This window comes from Pseudophryne corroboree, chromosome 3 (assembly GCF_028390025.1).
Source record: "Pseudophryne corroboree isolate aPseCor3 chromosome 3, aPseCor3.hap2, whole genome shotgun sequence".
NCBI lineage: Eukaryota > Metazoa > Chordata > Amphibia > Anura > Myobatrachidae > Pseudophryne > Pseudophryne corroboree.
In genome coordinates, this window is record NC_086446.1 from 7,819,818 (window position 1) to 7,841,014 (window position 21,197).

At 46.5% G+C, this 21,197-nt stretch overlaps 1 protein-coding gene across 1 annotated transcript in view; it reads right to left on the minus strand.

Moving 5' to 3' along the window:
- LOC135056937 (uncharacterized) overlaps positions 1 to 21,197 on the minus strand; it is a 164,031-nt gene that overhangs the window by 53,893 nt on the left and 88,941 nt on the right. Inside the window, exon 8 of the mRNA XM_063962718.1 lies at positions 2,650 to 3,886. Coding sequence (XP_063818788.1) covers positions 2,650 to 3,886 — 1,237 coding nt within the window. The remainder of the gene's footprint in view (positions 1 to 2,649; positions 3,887 to 21,197) is intronic.

The following is a 21,197-nucleotide window of genomic DNA, read 5'->3' on the forward strand; positions in this document are numbered from 1 at the left end:
TAATTATTTATGGGGTGGGTGTGGGGTGCAGTGGCCCCTGTGTCGGTATGGGTGGGCTGTTGCAGGTCGGCACACCCTAACACTTTATTAACACTTATTATTTTTCCTATCACTTTGTATATATTTTTTAATCACACCACTTACATAGCACTTCTGTGCTTCTTATTAACCCCTATTAATTTTCACCTGTGTGCTGACCTGGGGTGGCCGACCTGTGCCGACATTGTGGGGTCCTGCACCCCAGGCCCATACCTAGTATTAGGGACCCCCAGTGACGGAGAAGCCTTGTCGATCGGCCTGGGGGCTTAACCCTATATCTGCAGATATACGCAACTAAGATCTCCGTATTATCTGACTATTATTATATAGTAATATTATTCACTCGGTGTGCATTAGGGAACACAGTTTTTTTTTCCTACACAGAATTACCCCTCCCCTTTTAGCACCTGAGTGACATTACAATCTGATTGAGCAGCTTCCCACCTTGTGTATTGTATATAGAGAGGCACAAATGGGTCAGCATTAGGAGGGATTGCTGACTCTAGTAGTGCCATAGGGGAAGTCAGGGGTATCCCCAGGTAAGCTGGCTCTCAGATGCTGTAGGTGCCATTACCATGTGGCCTTACACTGGGAATTTAACCCAGATATATATATGTAATTATTTATGGGGTGGGTGTGGGGTGCAGTGGCCCCTGTGTCGGTATGGGTGGGCTGTTGCAGGTCGGCACACCCTAACACTTTATTAACACTTATTATTTTTCCTATCACTTTGTATATATTTTTTAATCACACCACTTACATAGCACTTCTGTGCTTCTTATTAACCCCTATTAATTTTCACCTGTGTGCTGACCTGGGGTGGCCGACCTGTGCCGACATTGTGGGGTCCTGCACTTGTCGATCGGCCTGGGGGCTTAACCCTATATCTGCAGATATACGCAACTAAGATCTCCGTATTATCTGACTATTATTATATAGTAATATTATTCACTCGGTGTGCATTAGGGAACACAGTTTTTTTTCCTACACAGGCTAGTTTAAATAAATTATCCAATTCTGTGGAATCAGGCAATGTGACTTTTGATTTCTCTTGAGGGAGGAAAAATGACTGCTGAGTATTTGCATCCCCCAGGGGGAGCTTGGACACCTCCCCAATATCCAATACGAGGGGTTCAATACCCTGAATCGGGGTGGGATCCCCACTTATGGGGTCCCCATCATCATGTATATCATCAGTATCATCTGATAGGAGTGCTGGTAGAGCAGGTTTCTGTGAAGCAGGCAGGAGGGACGCTTAGCAGTAACTGCTTGTTGCAATTCTTGTGTCTTGTTTGCAGTTGCAGTGAGCTGAGATGACATATCAGACATCATAGTTTTTATAGACCCCAACCAGGGGGGCTCTGCATTCTCCCCCACATTAGTATCAGCATGAGATGACTGACTACACTGCTCACATGATAATGAGCTGTATGTACTAGGAGAGAACCTGGCATTACAAGACTTCTATTTTACCATAGTGATTAGAAAAACAGGTATAATATACACACACAATACAGCCTGATATTATATATGACAAGCCTGCCCTATTGAATGTGAGAGGAGACAGAGAAGAGAGACTCCAGCACACCCAACACTGACCGGCCCCAGTGAGGTTGTCAGCGTTTGATATATATGTGTAACCTCAGGGGATTATTGTGCACAATGATAGCGTCTCCCCCTCCCCCCTCTCTATACCCGGTACCAGTGTATACAGGGGCAGTTCTGGAGGAGCTGTGTAGGCTGCTGCAGCTGCTGCTCATGCAGAGGAAGACGCCAAAATGCCGCTGAGCCTGCTCTCATGTAGCCCCGCCCCCCGACATGGCGCCGGTGCTACTGCTGTATATTTATACTGGACATGTCTCCTTTAACATGTACAACCTCACATAAATGCTTGGTTCACTCTAGTTAGCCAGTCTCACGCAGGAACTATAATGGGTCCGCCCCCAGGAGGGACTCGAACGCCTGACCCGCGCTTCAGCCACACATTAGACCGCGGGAGCCCCCTAGCGGGGCCCCTGGTTGGTACTCACCACTGATGATCACCTTCACGCAGTGTTAAGGGTTTGCGGCATGCTGCGGCTGCGACAGCCAAGGATCCATGCCTCGCTGAACAAACAGCCCCTCAGGACGGCGGCCCTGCAGCGGGAAAGTGGCTCTGCACCTCAAGAGGCCGGTGACCGTCTCCCCCATAACTCCCACAGCACAGGTATGCTGTTGCCCAAACAGCATACCGAAATAAATAAAACTTAGACATAAAATGAAGAAAAACTCTGGAGCTTTAGAGTGTGCATCCTCTCCTGAGGGAACTTTATCTAAACTGAGCTGTAGGAGGGGGCATAGAGGGGAGGAGCCAGCACACCCAGTGAAGAATTTTAAAGTGCACTTGCTCCTTTGGACCCATCTATACCCCATCGCACTAATTCTGTCCCCAATATCCCTTACGGATGCTAGAGAAATAACACAAATCATTCCAGCTCAGCCCTTTAACAAAAAATATGTGAGAAATTAGATTTATTTGTAAGATAAATAACTTTCCATCTGCATATATACAAATTTTATATAGTGTTAATAAAGTATAGTTTTATCAAGATTCGATTACTGTCATGTTACACATTCTCATGTGTGTGAAGTTTCTGATGTCTAACAACAGATGATTTATCTCTAAAACATTTCCCACACTCAGAACATGGAAATGGTTTCTCACCTGTGTGACTTCTCTGATGTGCAACAAGATGTGACTTCTGTGTAAAACTTTTCCCACACTCAGAACATGGAAATGGCTTGTCATCTGTGTGACTTCTCTGATGTGTAACAAGATGTGATTTATCGGTAAAACTTTTCCCACACTCAGAACATGGAAATGGTTTATCACCTGTGTGACTTCTCTGATGTGTAACAAGATATGATTTATCGGTAAAACATTTCCCACACTCAGAACATGGAAATGGTTTCTCACCTGTGTGACTTCTCTGATGTTTAACAAGACGTGAGTTGTATGTAAAACATTTCCCACACTCAGAACATGGAAATGGCTCGTCACCTGTGTGACTTCTCTGATGTGTAACAAGATCTGATTTATCAGTAAAACATTTCCCACACTCAGAACATGGAAATGGTTTCTCGCCTGTGTGACGTCTCTGATGTTTAACAAGACTTGAGCTGTGTGTAAAACATTTCCCACACTCAGAACATGGAAATGGCCTCTCACCTGTGTGACTTCTCTGATGTGCAACAAGATCTGACTTGTGTGTAAAACATTTCCCACACTCAGAACATGGAAATGGCTTCTCACCTGTGTGACTTCTCTGATGTGCAACAAGATGTGACTTGTGTGTAAAACATTTCCCACACTCAGAACATGGAAATGGCCTCTCACCTGTGTGACTTCTCTGATGTGCTACAAGACGTGAGTTGTGTGTAAAACATTTCCCACACTCAGAACATGGAAATGGCTTGTCAACTGTGTGACTTCTCTGATGTGTAACAAGATTTGATTTATCGGTAAAACATTTCCCACACTCAGAACATGGAAATGGTTTCTCACCTCCCTTAGCTGGATGATTGGTTATAAGCTGTGCGGTCTGTGTAAAACATCTGTCATCTATAGAACAGGGAAATATTTTATCTACTGTCAGAGCTGTAGAAGATGACCCAATATCAGTGTTATCAGAACATTCCCTCTGATTAGAGGGACCACATGACACAAGCACATTGTGAGGTACAGGAGGTACGAGTAGGGCAGTAGGGGTTTCTCCAGGAGAATCTTGTGTGATGTCATCATCTTCTATTTTACAACCTGAAGATGAAATTAGATTTTCTTCCGAGATATTCCTTCTGTTACATTCATCTGTTGGGAATAAGTGTACAGAAAATTGAATGTCTCTCCATAATAAGGTACAATTTATAATATTCCCCAGTGGAGTGCTACTGGGTTCAGATATGGCAAATGAAGGGTCCAATTTCTGATGTCAGACTCAGAGGAATGCTCCTCCAGCCATAATATGATGGCTCCAGACCTGTAGGGTGATGCATTGTCTTCCTGAAAGAGCCTGCTCCCATCTAAGTGACTGCAGAATGTACCTACTATCAAGCCTCATTCAGAGTCACTTACACTGCGATATTCTGCCATCTTCACTAGAAATTATACGCCAATGGATCACAAAGATATCTGCCTAGATATAGTACTTCCACTGCAGAAGATAGAAATGTAATGCAAGGTGTGGTGACATGTACTGGGAATGGAAGCTGGTACTTCCTTTTTGTGGCAAATGAACAGGCTGCAGTCAGGGTCACATTCCCTCTGGATTTCTATTACAGCACACAAACCCACAGGTGCGCCACATGTGTGTCATTGATTTGTTTTCTGTAATTGGTTTGTAGTGGTTGGGAAGAGGACAAAACACTGTTGTAGGCGGGGCAACAGATGCCAGCTAGTTGGCCAGTGACTAGACAGCCGAATTGTGTCCAGCTAGAGCGTGGGTCAGCTAGTCTGTGTGCAAAGTCTCAAAGTCTTGCATGCTTCTTGCAGGTATCTCCACAGGCTTTGGCCTGGCAACCACAACTACTCAAATACAGTTTCAGAGTATTCTATTTCTCCCTGCCTCTTGCGGATAAGAATGTGGCTTCATAGCCCCCACTGGCCTCCAGGCACCCTGGGCTCTAACAGCAGTCCCCACCTGGACTGTCTGTCCACCCTTTATCTTCTGTGTGGGCAGATCCCTTCAGCCCCACACTGAATCAGAAGCTCATCAACACCGTCTTTGCTGATACTGCCGCACAATTTACAGTGGCAGAGGAAAGAATTGCCTTATAACAGTGGTTCCCAAACTTTCTTGAATCATCGCACCCTAGTGCTGGACCACCAACCTGAAGCACCTCTGGAAGTGCCTCACGGCACCAAGTTTGGGAACTACTGCCTTAAAATATAATATATAAATCTAAAAATAACTAATTAAACTGGTATCCGGTCTTTAGGTCGTCAGTCACTAGTTTGACGACTGAAGGTCAACAGTAAGTAGGTCGACACTGACCGAAAGCTGACACATGTCTAGGTCAACATATATGGAAGGTCGACATGGTCATTAGGTTGACGTGGGCATGGTTGACACACAAAAGGTCAACAAAGTTTTTTTAGGGTTTTTGGGTGGTTTCAGGATATAAGATTGCTGAGTTATTTCTAGAAAGGGAGGAATACATCCCAATTTACTGAGTGAAAATGTGTTTGGTGTGTTTGAAAAAAAGGGAGATTTTGAGGAGAATGGTGTGATACAATAGGTGGAAGATGGGATACTATACGGATAGGTCAATATAAATTTGTTGATTTGGCCACTGAAGGTCCCTGCGATCTGTCTGATTTTGTTTCTGCAGCCTGTATGAGAGCTCATTTGACTGCATGTTGTGGGTTCACAGCAACAGGTTAAAAATGCAAATTCAACACTTGGAATCACCTCTAGATCCTTTGCCTGCTAAATTGATGAAGAAATATAAGTTATGGTAAGAACTTATCGTTGATAACGGTATTTCTCCTATGTCCACAGGTTCAACAGGATAACAATGGGATATGATGGAGCTACAGCGGATTGGCACCAAACGATCATAAGCTTTCAGTCCTCCCAGGATGCAATGGACTCGTCCATATATCCCCGCCCACTGTCTCAGGTAAATCAGTTGTATTCCAAAGCATTTAGGCAGGAGCATCATGTAGAGCCCTATTCAGGCGAGAAGAACACACATTGCACACCCTTCCATGCAAGAGGGAAGAGTTTAGCGAGTATAAAGATCCCCAAATCAGTTGCATCAGGGTGGGATCCCTGTGGAACCTGTGGACATAGGAGAAATACCGTTATCAACGGTAAGTTCTTACCATAACGTATATTTCTTCGGCTGGGTCCACAGATTATCCACAGGATAACAATGGGATTTCTCAAAGCAATTTAGCCCAAAGCAATTTAGTGGTGGGTATACTCCTGATTGGACAGGAGAACCTTGCGCCCGAATTTAGCGTCATGAGAGGCAAAAGTATACAAGGCATAATGTCTAATGAAAGTGTTAATGGAAGACCATGTGGCTGCTTAACATATCTGTTCTGCTGAAGCACCATGTTGTGCTGCCCATGAAGGACCTACCTTACGAGTAGAGTGAGCAAGACATTAGCCGGAACAGGGAGATCAGCTTGAGAATACGCTTCTGAAATCGTCATTCGAAGCCATCTTGCTAGCGTCTGTTTAGTAGCAGGCCATCCTCTCTTGTGAAATCCGTAAAGAATGGAGAGAATCTGTCTTTCTGATGGCACTGGTACGATCCACATAGTTCCTTAATGCCCGAACTACGTCTAGCGACACTTCTCCCGCAGACAGTCCCGATACCTGAAAACCGGGACTATAATTTCTTCATTAAGGTGGAATTTAGACATCACCTTAGGAAGATACCCAGACCTAGTTCTGAGAACTGCTTTATCTGGATAAAAAAATCAGAAAAGGAGAACGGCATGACAGCGCTCCTAAATCTGACACTCTTCTAGCTGATGTCATAGTCAGTAGAAAGAGAACTTTAGCAGTCAACAATTTCAGATCCACTTTATTAAGTGGTTCAAACAGAGCAACTTGAAGGGCTTTGAGAACTAGACTTAAGACCCAAGGCACTGCCGGAGGAACAAAAGCCGGTTGAATGCGCAGCATTCCCTGGAAAACAGTACGCACATCCTGTAATTTGGCAATTTTCTTTTGGAACCATACAGTCAATGCTGATACTTGCACTCTCAAGGAAGCCACCTTCAAACCCTTATCCATTCCTGCTTGAAGGAAATCTAAGACCCTGAAAACTTGGAAAGATTTTGGGTCTATATTTCCTTTACTGCACCAATGAATATAGGTCTGCCATATTCGGTGATAAATGCGAGCTGAGGAGGGTTTCCTTGCTTTGAGCATTGTTTAAATTACCTGTTGTGAGAATCCTCTTGACTTCAGGATAGAGGTTTCAAGAACCACGCCGTCAACGACAGTCGATCCAGCTGCCTGTGATAACAAGGACACTGCATCAGTAGATCTGGACGTTGAGGGAGCAGAATTGGAGCATCCATTGACATACTTTGCAGATCTGTGTACCAATGCCTTCTGGGCCAAGCCGGAGCTATTAGAATCACGGCACCCTTTTCTTGCTTTATTTTCCACACCACCTTGGGTAGCAAGATGATCGGAGGAAACAGATATGCCAGATGAAAATCCCATTTCATTGATAGAGCGTCCAGAAAGATCGCTCCGGGATCCTTTGTTCTTGACCCGTATGCTGGCACTTTGTTGTTCAGATGGGACGCCATGAGATCTATCTCTGACAAACCCCACTTGTCTACCAGAGTCTGAAAGTCTTCCGGGTGTAGAGCATATTCGCTTGCTTGAATGGCGTGTCGACTGAGAAAATCCGCTTCTCAGTTTAGGACTCCCGGAATGAACACTGCGGACAATGCTGGAAGATGGAGTTCTGCATATTTTAGTATGTGACTTACCTCCTTCATTGCTTTTTTGCTGCGAGTCCCTCCCCGATGGTTGAGGTACGCTACTGCCGTTGCATTGTCTGAGCGGATCTGGACTGGTTTTCCTTGCAAAGTGTCTTTTGCCTGAATCAGTGCCATGTATATGGCCCGATGCTCCAACAGGTTTATTAGCAGGCAACTTTCTTCTGTGGTTCACTGTCCTTGGAACCATAATTTTCCGGACACTGCTCCCCAGCCCTGAATACTGGCATCTGTTGTCAGGATCTCCCAATCGGATATCCAAAAGGGTCTCCCCTTGTCTAGATTGGATGTCTTACTTTTTCTGAAAGTACTATGGTATGTTACTTTATCGTCTGATGTACTCCATTCCATTTGGACAGAATCAGATGCTGCAGAGGTCTTGAGGGGAACTGTGCCTACTCCACCATGTCGAATGTTGAATTGATAATATTTGACTGTGTAACAACTCCTGAGTCCTTAACTGCACCTTGGATATTTTGTTCCGAGGGAAAAATATTTTCTGCAGACTTGAATCCAATAAAGCCCCCAAGTTAATCATCTGTTGTGATGGAATCAGAGATGACTTTGCCCAATGTATGAGCCATCCGTGGCTCTGTAGACAAGTTATTGTCTGCTGGAGATGGCCCAAGCACAATTCCTGGGACAGTGTCAGGATGAAAATATCGTCGAGGTATGGAAAAATTCTTATCCCCTGCTTTCGGAGATAAGCTGCCATAACCACCATAATCTTGGTAAATATTCTGGAAGCTGTGGCTAACCCAAAGGGTAAGGCCTGGAACTGAAAATGTTGATGGAGGATGGCGAACCTGAGGTAACACTGATGAGACAGTGATATAGGAACATGCAGGTAAGCATCCTGTATATCTAGGGATACCATGTAATCCCCTGGTTCCATAGCTAAAACTATGGAGCGTAATGTCTCCATGTGGAACCGTGGTACCAAAATGTATTTGTTTAACATTTTGAGATTGAGAATCGTCCGAAACGACCCATTCTGAACCAAAAACAGGATGGAGTAAAAACCCTGTCCCCATTGTGCAGGGGTTACTGGAATAATTAATCCTGACTGAAGCAATTTCTGAACTCCTTCTTGCAGGGCTCTGGCCTTCGCCTCTATCCGTGACGGGCTGGTGCAGAAGAACTTTTGAGGAGGCTGCTTCTTGAAAGGGAAAACATAACCCAGAGATACCACTTCTTGCACCCAGGCATCTGTTGTAGACTGCTGCCATATCTGTGCAAAAGGAAGAAGTCGGCCCCCTACCCTGGGGTCCCCCAGGCGGAGGCCCGCACCATCAGGCTGATGGCTTATCTTCTGGGTTGGAAGCTGGCCCTCTGGTGGCCTAATGCTTCTTTGCCTTACCAAACTTATTGTATTGGGGCTGCTTACGATCACTTTTTTCTTTTGCTTTTCCTTGCGAAATGGCCGAAAAACCGGACCCTTAGGTCTGGGTTATATGTGGCAGGAAACCTGACCTTCTTGGATTCTGCCTCTGATTCCAGAATATCTGTCAATTCCTTACCAAACAGAATATTCCCCACAAAAGGCAAAGATTCCAGAACCTTTTTCAATTCTGAATCAGCTTTCCACGTACGCAGCCAAACTGCTCTGCGAGCAGCTTCTTTTAAGGCTGATACTTTAGAAGCAATAGTACCCATATCTATTGCCGCTTCTTCTAAGAATACTGCAGCCTGTTTCATGTGAGCTATATGGGTAGGTGCTGAAAGCCCGTCTTCCAGTACCTCAGCCCATTCAGCTACTGCTTTTGCCATCCAAGCTGAAGCCATAGCTGGCCTTATGACTACCCCCGACAGTGAAAATATGGTTTTAAAAAACCCATCCACTCTCCTTTCTGTGACATCATTCAATGACGTTGACTGCAAAGGCAATATAAATTTTCGCACTAATCGAATGACATGCGTATCTACCTTAGGAGGCACTTCCCTTTTTAAACAGTTCCCAGTTGGAAAAGGGTAATTGGAATCCCATTTTCTGGGAATTCTATATTTTTATTGGGTGCAGCCCAAGCTTCTTCCATGAGTTTCGTCAGCTGATCTGATCCTGGAAACTCGACCCTAACTGTTTTGGGACGTTTAAACATAGGTGCCTTAGTTTTTAACACTGGCTCTGCTGAATCCTCTAAGGACAGAATAGCCTTCATTGCTCCAATTAATTCAGCTATATCCACTGAGCTGTTACCTTCCACCTGTTCTTGATATGATGAAGCAGAGTACATAGAGCTATCATCATCTGATGTATCATCCTGTGTAGCCTGTGAATTTTATGATTTATTTACACCCGGTTTATCAGCTTGCTGTGTATCCTGAGCTTTAGTGGATATACCGTAATAAGGGAGCTGCATGTATGGGTTAATAGTGTATCCTACTGCTGGTATTGAAGCTGTAGGAATTACCAGTTCAGCTATACTGGACACGGTCTGTGCAAACATCGCCCAAGGTGGATCTACCTGCAGTTGAACAGGGATCTGCCTTGCAATCTGCTGAAAATCAAAACAATTTGCACATCATGTGCCAGATCCTGAGAGGATAATCCCGTTTTGCAGGACAAACATGTTATAAGTGTTGGTGTTACTGTCAGTGTAACCTCGTCACTTTTGCCGCTCTTAGACATGATAAATTATCAGCTTTTCACAGTGTACTACACACTTAGTGACTGTAATCACTTTACCTTATTAAAGTGATATCAATCTGACCCCATCCCATGCACCAGCATTGAGGTTCAGAAGAAACCACTGACAAACATATATAAAGTCAGCAATCACACTAGCAGTCAGTCACATGTTATATATTAGTCATTTGAGCACAACAGATCCAAACGTATTCAGACGCAATGCGAAGAAAACCACAGTAATATACAGACTCATATGCAATAGGCACTTAAATTTAACTATTTATACTGACAAAAGTAGAAAGAATTGTAGTGCTGTATAACACGTACTCAGTAGAGTGGGATACAGGGAGACTCACCTCACTTCCAAGATCGATCAATATGTTAGCAAACGCCGAGTGGATCCAGACGATACTAGTGTACACTGTCGCTCCGGGAACTTTAAGTGAACACAGACGCACTGTGCATACAAGCGCACCGGTCATACAGACGCCTGTCCTGCGACTGGGTCTCCTCGCGGTAGAGTTTAGTGTACACAGACGCAGCGGCCTATGCTGCGACCGAGACACCTCGTGGTAGCGTCTGAGACGGAAGTGAGGCAACAGTTCATGGCAGGAGACCGACGGAAACTGGTCATGAACTGGGGGGAGGGGCGAACAGGAGAGCGTCTGACTGTCCATGCTGACATCAACCCTAGGGATCCCAGCCTCATACCATTACTGGCACTTTATGATCCCTAAAGCCTAGCTCTGGAGCATCCGTGGTGGCGGTGCATCAGCTACTGTTTGGTAGTCTCCTCCCAAACCAGTGCGGCTGTGTCCGTATTCCCCTTCTAAGTGGAACCGGTGCCTTACCTTCTCCCCGTGCTCCGGCCACAGCCTGGTAACGTCTGGTGGACCTGCTAGTATATCAGACACAGACGCCCGTCGACACAGTACTTGTACCGTGGGTAAGCGTTGTTGGAGCGACTCTTTCCAATATGCGTTTAAGACGCTGTTAGGAAAGATCACTCAAAAACATAGTTAGACTATTAAAAATATAATAATAAAGCTTAGGGCTGGCAGAACACAGCAGCCCTGTGACCATGGTCCGGCTCCTGCCGCACCAAACAAAAAACTGATTTGCCTGAGCCAGTGGGTGGGGTTATATGGACGAGCTCATTGCATCCTGGGAGGACTGAAAGCTTGTGATCTTTGGTGCCAATCCGCTATCGCTCCATCATATCCCATTGTTATCCTGAGGATAACCTGTGGACCCAGCCGGAGAAATAATGAACGAATAGCTCACAACTGTCAATTGTCCATATACTAGTTGTCCATTGAAAAAGTGATTTCTTGATCTTCTCCAGCTGGAGATTGTATTGCCCACACCTTTGTCTAAATCTTCATCTGCACAAAGTACCTGCCCGTGTCTCTGTAATATCTTTGTGTCGCCCATCTTTGTAGAACGTAACCACAAATCTGCTCCGTCATCTGTCTGAGCTTTTGGGTGGGTGATAAGTATCTGTTTCCTACACTTTCGTCTTGTATTTTGAGGGGACGGAGAGGAGAGCAAAGATGAAGTCAGGAGTCACAGCTGGGGGAGGGACTGAACAGAAGGGAGCAGGGCAGAGCAGGTGGGAGCAGATTGAGGTGACCCATTCCCCTTACTACATTATAAGAACTAAGCAAATATACAATACACAATATATCTATCAGATTCAGTTTATGAAAATGCAATCAAGTTATTCATGTCAAAATGTATTATTCTTTACTAGGACTATTATTTTAAGTCATGAGTGGAAGGGGAGCATCAGACACTCCTGAGTGATTACGCTATTGGGGGTGAGAGGGGGTAAGAATGGCTACCGGATGTTAGGCGCCGAGGGTCCGCTCGTCAGTGCGGCCCGGCGCCTAGCAACGGGGACGCCACTGTCGGACCGCGCTCCCCGTTGCTGGGTCTAAGTTAATCACCTCATTGGTTTCCTGGCTGTGTAGCATGCAGCTGCACGGCATGTTGTAATTAATCACTCATCTGTTTCCCTGGCCAGGCAGCTTGGCAGCTGCATGGCATTTAATCCAATCAGCCTCCAAACAGCTGATTGGAGGACTCTCTGTTAAGAACACTTCCTGGGCTTCTCACAGACGCCGGTGATAGCTTCCTGTTTGCCTGTGTCTGCTGCAGAGAGTTCCCAGTCCCGGTCTATTCGGTTGTTCCTGTCCTCAGAGATCCTGTACTCGGAAGTTTACCATCTGTTCCTGGAGTCTGACCGAGCACCTTTAACATCTGGTGGTGTTCATGAGTCGCGGCGCAGCCGTGTGTTGCGGCTTGTCCGCTTACTGTTTATTATTTTGTTTAATTGTGTTCTGGAGCTTTTGCGGAGGATTCCGCTTCCACAGATCCACTCTGGTGTCCAGCGGTGCCGGATAGGAATGTCGGATCAGTGGATCTTTGGTTGTCCTTTTCCCTGGCGGCTAGTCCGCACATACCTTTTGATTTAAGTTAGTTAGCTTGTAACCCCTGGCCTGGTTGCTTAGTCAGAGGGCCCCTTGTTATCACCCTGTCTCGGATTTCCCCTTGTCTCCCATTAAGACCTGCGGGGGCATCGGGGTTGGGCAGACATAATCCGCCCTTCGAACGCGGCTGCCATGGGCTCAAGCAACCATAGTCTCGCAGGGGATTTCTGATAACACGGGCGAGACAACGGAGTTAGGGCGCCAGGGGTTACTAGGCTCTCCAGCTCCCACAACCAGCATATTGTTCCTGTACTCAGATCCCTGCCATAAGATCTTCTCCGGTCTGGAGTACAGGAATCATAACATTATCACCGGCCAGACAAAAGAAAAGATTTAACTTACAGTAAATTTGTTTCACTTTTTAGTTGGGAGAATTTGTCGGCCTTATGAATCCCGCCGGTGTTGGGCCAAATCATGGCCAGCTTCTTGTTAGTCAGATTCAAGAACTTACTCAGATGGTTCAGGATCTGTCCCTCCGGGTGAGGTCACAGGAAGATCTGTTACGGACTTCCCCGAGGGTCATCCCTGAACCAAAAATGCATCTGCCTGACCGTTTTTCTGGGGATAGAAAACAGTTCTTTAATTTTAAAGAATCTTGCAAACTGTATTTTCGTTTAAGACCAGTCTCCTCAGGTACGGAGGCTCAGCGGGTTGGGATTATTATTTCTCTGCTTCTGGGGGATCCTCAGACCTGGGCTTTTGGTTTAAAGACAGACGATCCGGCCTTATCGTCTGTAGACGCCTTTTTAAAATCTTTAGGGCTATTGTATGACGACCCTGATAGAGAGGCGTCCGCAGAAAGTCAGTTGCGTGCTCTTAGACAGGGTAGGAATCCCGCAGAGAATTATTGTACGGAGTTTCGCCGTTGGTCGAACGACTGTGGCTGGAATGACCCAGCCCTGCGCAGTCAGTTTCGCCTCGGCTTATCTGAATCTATAAAAGACAGTCTCCTCCAGTATCCTGCTCCTGAGACTCTCGATAACCTCATGGAGCTCTCTATTAAAATAGATCGTCGGCTCAGAGAGCGGAGGGCTGAAAAAGGGGCATCTGTCGGGTCTTCTCCCTGTGTTCCTTCCATTCCTGTAGACATGGAGGAGCCTATGCAGATTGGTTTCTCCAAATTGTCTCCGGAAGAAAGAACCAGGAGGCAAAATTCTGGTCTGTGTTTATACTGCGGGGGTAAGGGACATTTTGCCCGTAGTTGTCCAAACAAGTCGGGAAACTTCCTGACCAAGTGAGTTGTGAGGGGGTTCACTTTGGTCTACAGCTCATCTCCTCAAATAATTCACTGTTGGTTCCTGCTAAAGTTTCCTATGGCAGCCTCTGTTCCTCGGTCTCTGCTTTTGTGGACAGTGGAGCTGCAGAAAACTTTATGGATTTAACATGGGCCAAGGCCTTAGGTATTCCTCAGCTAACCTTGGGTAGGTGTATCACCATGCATGGTTTAGATGGGAGTCCCTTATCCAATGGGGTTATTTCTCTATGTACACCTCCTGTTTTGCTCTCGGTGGGAGCTCTGCATTCTGAAAAGATTGAGTTTTTCCTTACCCATTGTCCAGCAGTTCCTGTGGTTCTGGGTCACCCTTGGCTGGCCTTTCATAATCCCATCATAGATTGGCAGTCTGGGGAGATCCTACAATGGGGTACCATCTGTGATAAAGAATGTATTACGCTTCCTATCCGAGTAGCTGCCGCCGGTTCCGCACATATTCCTGGGGAATACCAGGATTTTGTTGATGTGTTTTCCAAGGGCAATGCGGATATTTTGCCTCCCCATAGGCCTTATGATTGTACCATTGAGTTAATTCCTGGTGCCACGTTGCCTAAAGGAAGGTTATATGCTTTGTCTGGTCCTGAAACTGTGGCCATGAATGAGTATGTGAAAGAAAGCCTTGGGAAAGGATTTATCAGGCCATCTAAGTCCCCTTTAAGTGCAGGTTTCTTCTTCGTGGAGAAGAAGGATGGTTCACTCAGACCCTGCATTGACTTTAGAGCTTTGAATAAAATCTCAGTAAAGAATACTTACCCTCTGCCGCTGATCTCTGTCCTCTTTGATCAGCTACGTTCGGCTGTTATTTTTTCTAAGATTGACCTGAGAGGAGCATATAACCTCATCAGAATCAGGTCAGGGGATGAGTGGAAAACGGCATTCAGTACTCAGTCAGGCCACTATGAGTATCTGGTCATGCCATTCGGCCTATCTAACGCTCCGGCAGTTTTCCAGGATCTCATTAATGATGTGCTCCGTGAGTTTCTGGGAAGATTCGTTGTGGTCTATTTAGACGATATTTTGATATATTCTGACTCTGTAGAACAACATGTTACCCAGGTGCGTCAGGTGCTAAAGAAATTACGTGAAAATCACTTATATGCCAAGCTGGAGAAGTGTGAATTTCATGTCACGGAGGTATCCTTTTTAGGGTACATTATTTCCAATCAGGGATTCTGTATGGAACCAAAGAAGCTCCAAGCCATCCTTAGTTGGGCGCAACCCACCAACTTAAAAGCAATTCAGCGCTTTTTAGGGTTTGCGAACTACTATAGAAGATTTATTCACTCTTTCTCTGACCTAGTTGCTCCCATTGTGGCACTAACTAAGAAGGGAGCAGATCCTACCAATTGGTCACGTGAAGCTGAGTTATCTTTTCAGGCCTTGAAACAAGCCTTTGTCTCAGCCCCTGTCCTCAGACATCCCAACCCAGAATTGCCTTTCATTGTTGAGGTTGATGCCTCGGAGGTTGGAGTAGGGGCTATCCTTTCTCAGAAGGATCCTGATTCCCTTGAATTACATCCTTGTGCCTTCATGTCCAGAAAATTCTCATCTGCAGAATCCAACTACGATGTTGGTAACCGGGAATTGCTGGCTATTAAATGGGCTTTCGAGGAGTGGAGGCATTGGCTTGAAGGAGCGACCCATACCATTTCAGTTTTGACTGATCACAAAAATCTTCAATACATAGAATCAGCTAAACGACTGAATGCCCGGCAGGCTCGTTGGGCTTTATTTTTTACTCGTTTCAAATTCATTATCACCTTCAGGCCAGGTTCCAAGAATACCAAGGCAGATGCCCTGTCACGCAGTTTTCTTCCGGTTCAAGACAACAGTCCTGCTACTCCCATACTTCCGTCTTCAGTCATTCAGGCAGGCCTCACACAGGATGTATTTTCCAAGTTAAAGCTGCTTCAACATCAAGCTCCTGGAAATACTCCTGCTGGTCGTCTTTTTGTCCCTGAGTTTTTGAGAGCAACTGTTTTGACGGAGTTTCATGATAGCAAAGTTGCCGGGCATCCGGGAATCGCTAAGACTTTGGAATTAGTCTCCCGCTCAGTATGGTGGCCTGGTCTTTCCAAAGACATTAAAGAGTTTGTTTTTTCATGTCAGGTCTGTGCACAGCATAAAGTTCCCCGTTCTTTGCCTATAGGTCAACTTATGCCCTTGAATGTTCCTCTTAGGCCATGGTCGCATATCTCCATGGATTTTGTGGTGGACCTCCCTCTGTCAGCCGGATGCCGAGTCATATGGGTGGTAGTGGACCGTTTTAGCAAGATGGCCCATTTCATTGCTCTTCCCCGATTGCCATCTGCCCAGGGATTGGCAGTCTTGTTCCTCCGCCATGTTTTTAGACTCCATGGCTTACCCACTGACATTGTTTCTGACAGGGGTCCACAATTCATTGCACAATTTTGGAAGTCTTTTTGTGCTTCGTTAAAGATGAAATTATCATTAACCTCCGGCTATCATCCACAATCCAATGGACAGACTGAGCGAGTTAACCAATCTCTAAAACAATATTTGCGTTTGTACTCGGCCAAACTCCAAAATGACTGGTCTGAGTTTCTTCCATTGGCGGAGTTTGCTTATAATAATGCCTGTCATTCCTCCACCAATGTGTCTCCATTTTTTGCAGTTTTTGGTTTTCACCCCAGAGCTAATTCATTTTTTCAACATTCCTCTGTCTCCTCTCTGGCCCTGACCTCTCATCTTAAACTTATTTGGAAAAAAGTGCACCTGGCTCTCAGAAAAGCAGCTTTCCAGGAAAAAAAAATTTCTGACAGGCTCCGGCGGCCGTGCACTTTTAAAGTAGGAGACAGGGTGTGGTTGTCGACTCGCAACATTAAACTTCGACAAACCTCAGCCAGATTGGGTCCTAGATTTATTGGACCATTTCTCATTATCAAAAAAGTCAATCCAGTTGCTTTCCGGTTACGTTTACCAAAAACTTTACGGATCGGAAATACCTTCCATTGCTCATTGCTTAAACCATATGTTTCGTCCAGCAGATTTCCTCGTAAAATATCTCAGGGGAGATCACCAGTTAATGTACAGGGTCAGCAGGAGTTCTTGGTGGAGAAGGTTCTCGATTCCAAGTTGTCCCGGGGTCGGCTTTATTTTTTGGTACATTGGAGAGGTTATGGGCCAGAGGAAAGGTCTTGGGTCCTGGATGAGGATCTCCATGCCCCAAGGCTCAAAAAGGAATTTTTTCGAGAATTTCCTCAGAAACCCGGCCTTAGGGGTTCCTTGACCCCTCCTCAAGGGGGGGGTACTGTTAGGCGCCGAGGGTCCGCTCGTCAGTGCGGCCCGGCGCCTAGCAACGGGGACGCCACTGTCGGACCGCGTTCCCCGTTGCTGGGTCTAAGTTAATCACCTCATTGGTTTCCTGGCTGTGTAGCATGCAGCTGCACGGCATGTTGTAATTAATCACTCATCTGTTTCCCTGGCCAGGCAGCTTGGCAGCTGCATGGCATTTAATCCAATCAGCCTCCAAACAGCTGATTGGAGGACTCTCTGTTAAGAACACTTCCTGGGCTTCTCACAGACGCCGGTGATAGCTTCCTGTTTGCCTGTGTCTGCTGCAGAGAGTTCCCAGTCCCGGTCTATTCGGTTGTTCCTGTCCTCAGAGATCCTGTACTCGGAAGTTTACCATCTGTTCCTGGAGTCTGACCGAGCACCTTTAACATCTGGTAGTGTTCGTGAGTCGCGGCGCAGCCGTGTGTTGCGGCTTGTCCGCTTACTGTTTATTATTTTGTTTAATTGTGTTCTGGAGCTTTTGCGGAGGATTCCGCTTCCACAGATCCACTCTGGTGTCCAGCGGTGCCGGATAGGAGTGTCGGATCAGTGGATCTTTGGTTGTCCTTTTCCCTGGCGGCTAGTCCGCACATACCTTTTGATTTAAGTTAGTTAGCTTGTAACCCCTGGCCTGGTTGCTTAGTCAGAGGGCCCCTTGTTATCACCCTGTCTCGGATTTCCCCTTGTCTCCCATTAAGACCTGCGGGGGCATCGGGGTTGGGCAGACATAATCCGCCCTTCGAACGTGGCTGCCATGGGCTCAAGCAACCATAGTCTCGCAGGGGATTTCTGATAACACGGGCGAGACATTGGAGTTAGGGCGCCAGGGGTTACTAGGCTCTCCAGCTCCCACAACCAGCATATTGTTCCTGTACTCAGATCCCTGCCATAAGATCTTCTCCGGTCTGGAGTACAGGAATCATAACACCGGAGAGCTTTGCAGTCAGTGATTGTCTCTGATAGTGGATAAGCGTTGATGCTCTGCCAAGAGGCCGTGTGGGACAAATAACTTTGGGATTATTTAGACCCGTCACCGGCCCCTTATCCTGGTCACTGCCTCTATACATCACCCCTGCTGAAACGTACGTTGGATCAACGGCAGACTGTCCCGAGCCACGGGACATTACTGGACTCTCTGCTCCTGTTGCCGAGTCCAAGGGTGCCATGCTGTGGTGCAACTTGTCCTTAAACATAAACATTTCACCTTTCCATCTAATACTGGAAGTGATCTGTGAGCCCCATATCCTCACATCAGGTGACGGAATACTGCTGCATCCAGGCTCGCACACAGTGGGCAGTATACGCGTAATGTACTGTTAGCAGAGCTGGGAATTACGCATTTCTGGTGCACAGCGTGAGAAGCACAAGATCAGGGCAGCAGCTAAGGTCAGGGGGAGGTCAGTCACACCCACATGAGGGACATCATACAAACCTGGCAGCCGGAGCTGATCCGATCAGGGGTATGCATGATCATTCGCTACCAGTTATCCATATATAGCACATACATATTCCACAGCACTTTACAGAGAATATCCGCTCACTTACCTCAGTCCCAGGGGCTAACAGTCTATATTCCTTACCACATAGGCAAACACATATACACTAGTTGCTCAGCTGGTATAATTATTGGATTGTGGGAGGAAACCCATAAAAGAACAGGGAGAAAATACAAACTCCATGCAGTAAGGGACTTGAACCCACAACCTCACCTCTGTGATTCAGTAATGCTTGCCATTACACCAACTGTACTGCTCACTGCTATAACAGGAGAAGGAGAAGAATAGTAACAGATGTCTTCTGATGTATGAGAAAGTGTGGGGTGGAGACTGGTCAGATTTCTGGGCTGACAACACACAGTGACATGATGTGAGGGGGAGAGCAGGAGTATAATAGGAGTTGATGGTTCCTGATGTATGAGATACACTACAGAGTGTTGGGAGGAAACTGGCCAGATCTCTGGGCTGGTAACACACAGTGACATGATGTGAGGAGGAGAGCAGGAGTATAATAGGAGCTGATGGCTACTGATGTATGAAATACACCAGAGAGTGTGGGGAGGAGACTGGTCAGTTCTCTGAGCTAGTAACACAGTGACATGATGTGAGGGGAGAGCATTAGTATAATACAGGCTGAAGGCTCCTGATGTATGAGATACACCAGAGAATATGGGGGAAGAGACTGGTCAGATCTCTGGGCTGGTAACACACAGTGACATGATGTGAGGGGTAGAGCAGGAGTATAATAGGGGCTGATGGCTCCTGATGTATGAGATACACCAGAGTGTGTGGGAAGGAGACTGGTCAGATCTCTTGGCTGGTAACACACAGTGACATGTTGTGAGGCGGAGAGCAGGAGTATAATAGGGGCTGATGGCTCCTGATGCATGAGATACACCAGAGTGTGTTGGGAGGAGACTGGTCAGATCTCTGGGCTGGTAACACACAGTGACATGATGTGAGGTGGAGAGCAGGAGTATAATAGGGGCTGATGGCTCCTGATGTATGAGATACACCAGAGTGTGTGGTGAGGAGACTGTTCAGATCTCTGGGCTGGTAACACACAGTGACATGATGTGAGGGGGAGAGCAGGAGTATAATAGGGGCTGATGGCTCCTGATGTATGAGATACACCAGAGTGTGTGGGAAGGAGACTGGTCAGATCTCTTGGCTGGTAACACACAGTGACATGATGTGAGGGGGAGAGCAGGAGTATAATAGGGGCTGATGGCTCCTGATGCATGAGATACACCAGAGTGTGTGGGGAGGAGACTGGTCAGATCTCTGGGCTGGTAACACACAGTGACATGATGTGAGGTGGAGAGCAGGAGTATAATAGGGGCTGATGGCTCCTGATGCATGAGATACACCAGAGTGTGTAGGCAGGAGACTGGTCAGATCTCTGGGCTGGTAACACACAGTGACATGATGTGAGGGAGAGAGCAGGAGTATAATAGGGGCTGAGGTCCACTGATGTATGAGATACACCAGAGAGTGTGGGGAGGAGACAAGTCAGATCTCTGTGCTGGTAACACACAGTGACATGATGTGAGGGGGAGAGCAGGAGTATAATAGGGGCTGATGGCTCCTGATGTATATGATACACCAGAGAGTGTGGGGAGGAGACTGGTCAGATCTCTGGACTGGTAACACACAGTGACATGATGTGAGGGGGAGAGCAGGAGTATAATAGGGGCTGAGGTCCACTGATGTATGAGATACACCAGAGAGTGTGGGGAGGAGACAAGTCAGATCTCTGTGCTGGTAACACACAGTGACATGATGTGAGGGGGAGAGCAGGAGTATAATAGGGGCTGATGGCTCCTGATGCATGAGATACACCAGAGAGTGTGGGGGAGGAGACTGGTCAGATATCTGGGCTGGTAACACACAGTGACATGATGTGAGGGGGAGAGCAGGAGTATAATACGGGCTGATGGCTCCTGATGTATGAGATACACCAGAGAGTGTGCGGAGGAGACTGGTCAGATCTCTGGGCTGGTAACACACAGTGACATGATGTGAGGGGGAGAGCAGGACTATAATAGGGACTGATGGCTACTGATGTATGAGATACACCAGAGTGTGTAGGCAGGAGACTGGTCAGATCTCTGGGCTGGTAACACACGGTGACATGATGTGAGGGGGAGAGCAGGAGTATAATAGGGGCTGATGGCTCCTGATGTATAACATACACCATAGAGTGTGGGAAGAAGACTGGTCAGATCTCTGGGCTGGTAACACACAGTGACATGATGTGAGGGAGAGAGCAGGAGTATAATAGGGGCTGATGACTCCTGATGTATGAGATACACCAGAGAGTGTGGGGAGGAGACTGGTCAGATCTCTGGGCTGGTAACACACAGTGATATGACGTGAGGGGGAGCAGGAGTATAATAGGGGCTGATGGCTCCTGATGTATGAGATACACCAGAGTGTATAGGTAGGAGACTGGTCAGATCTC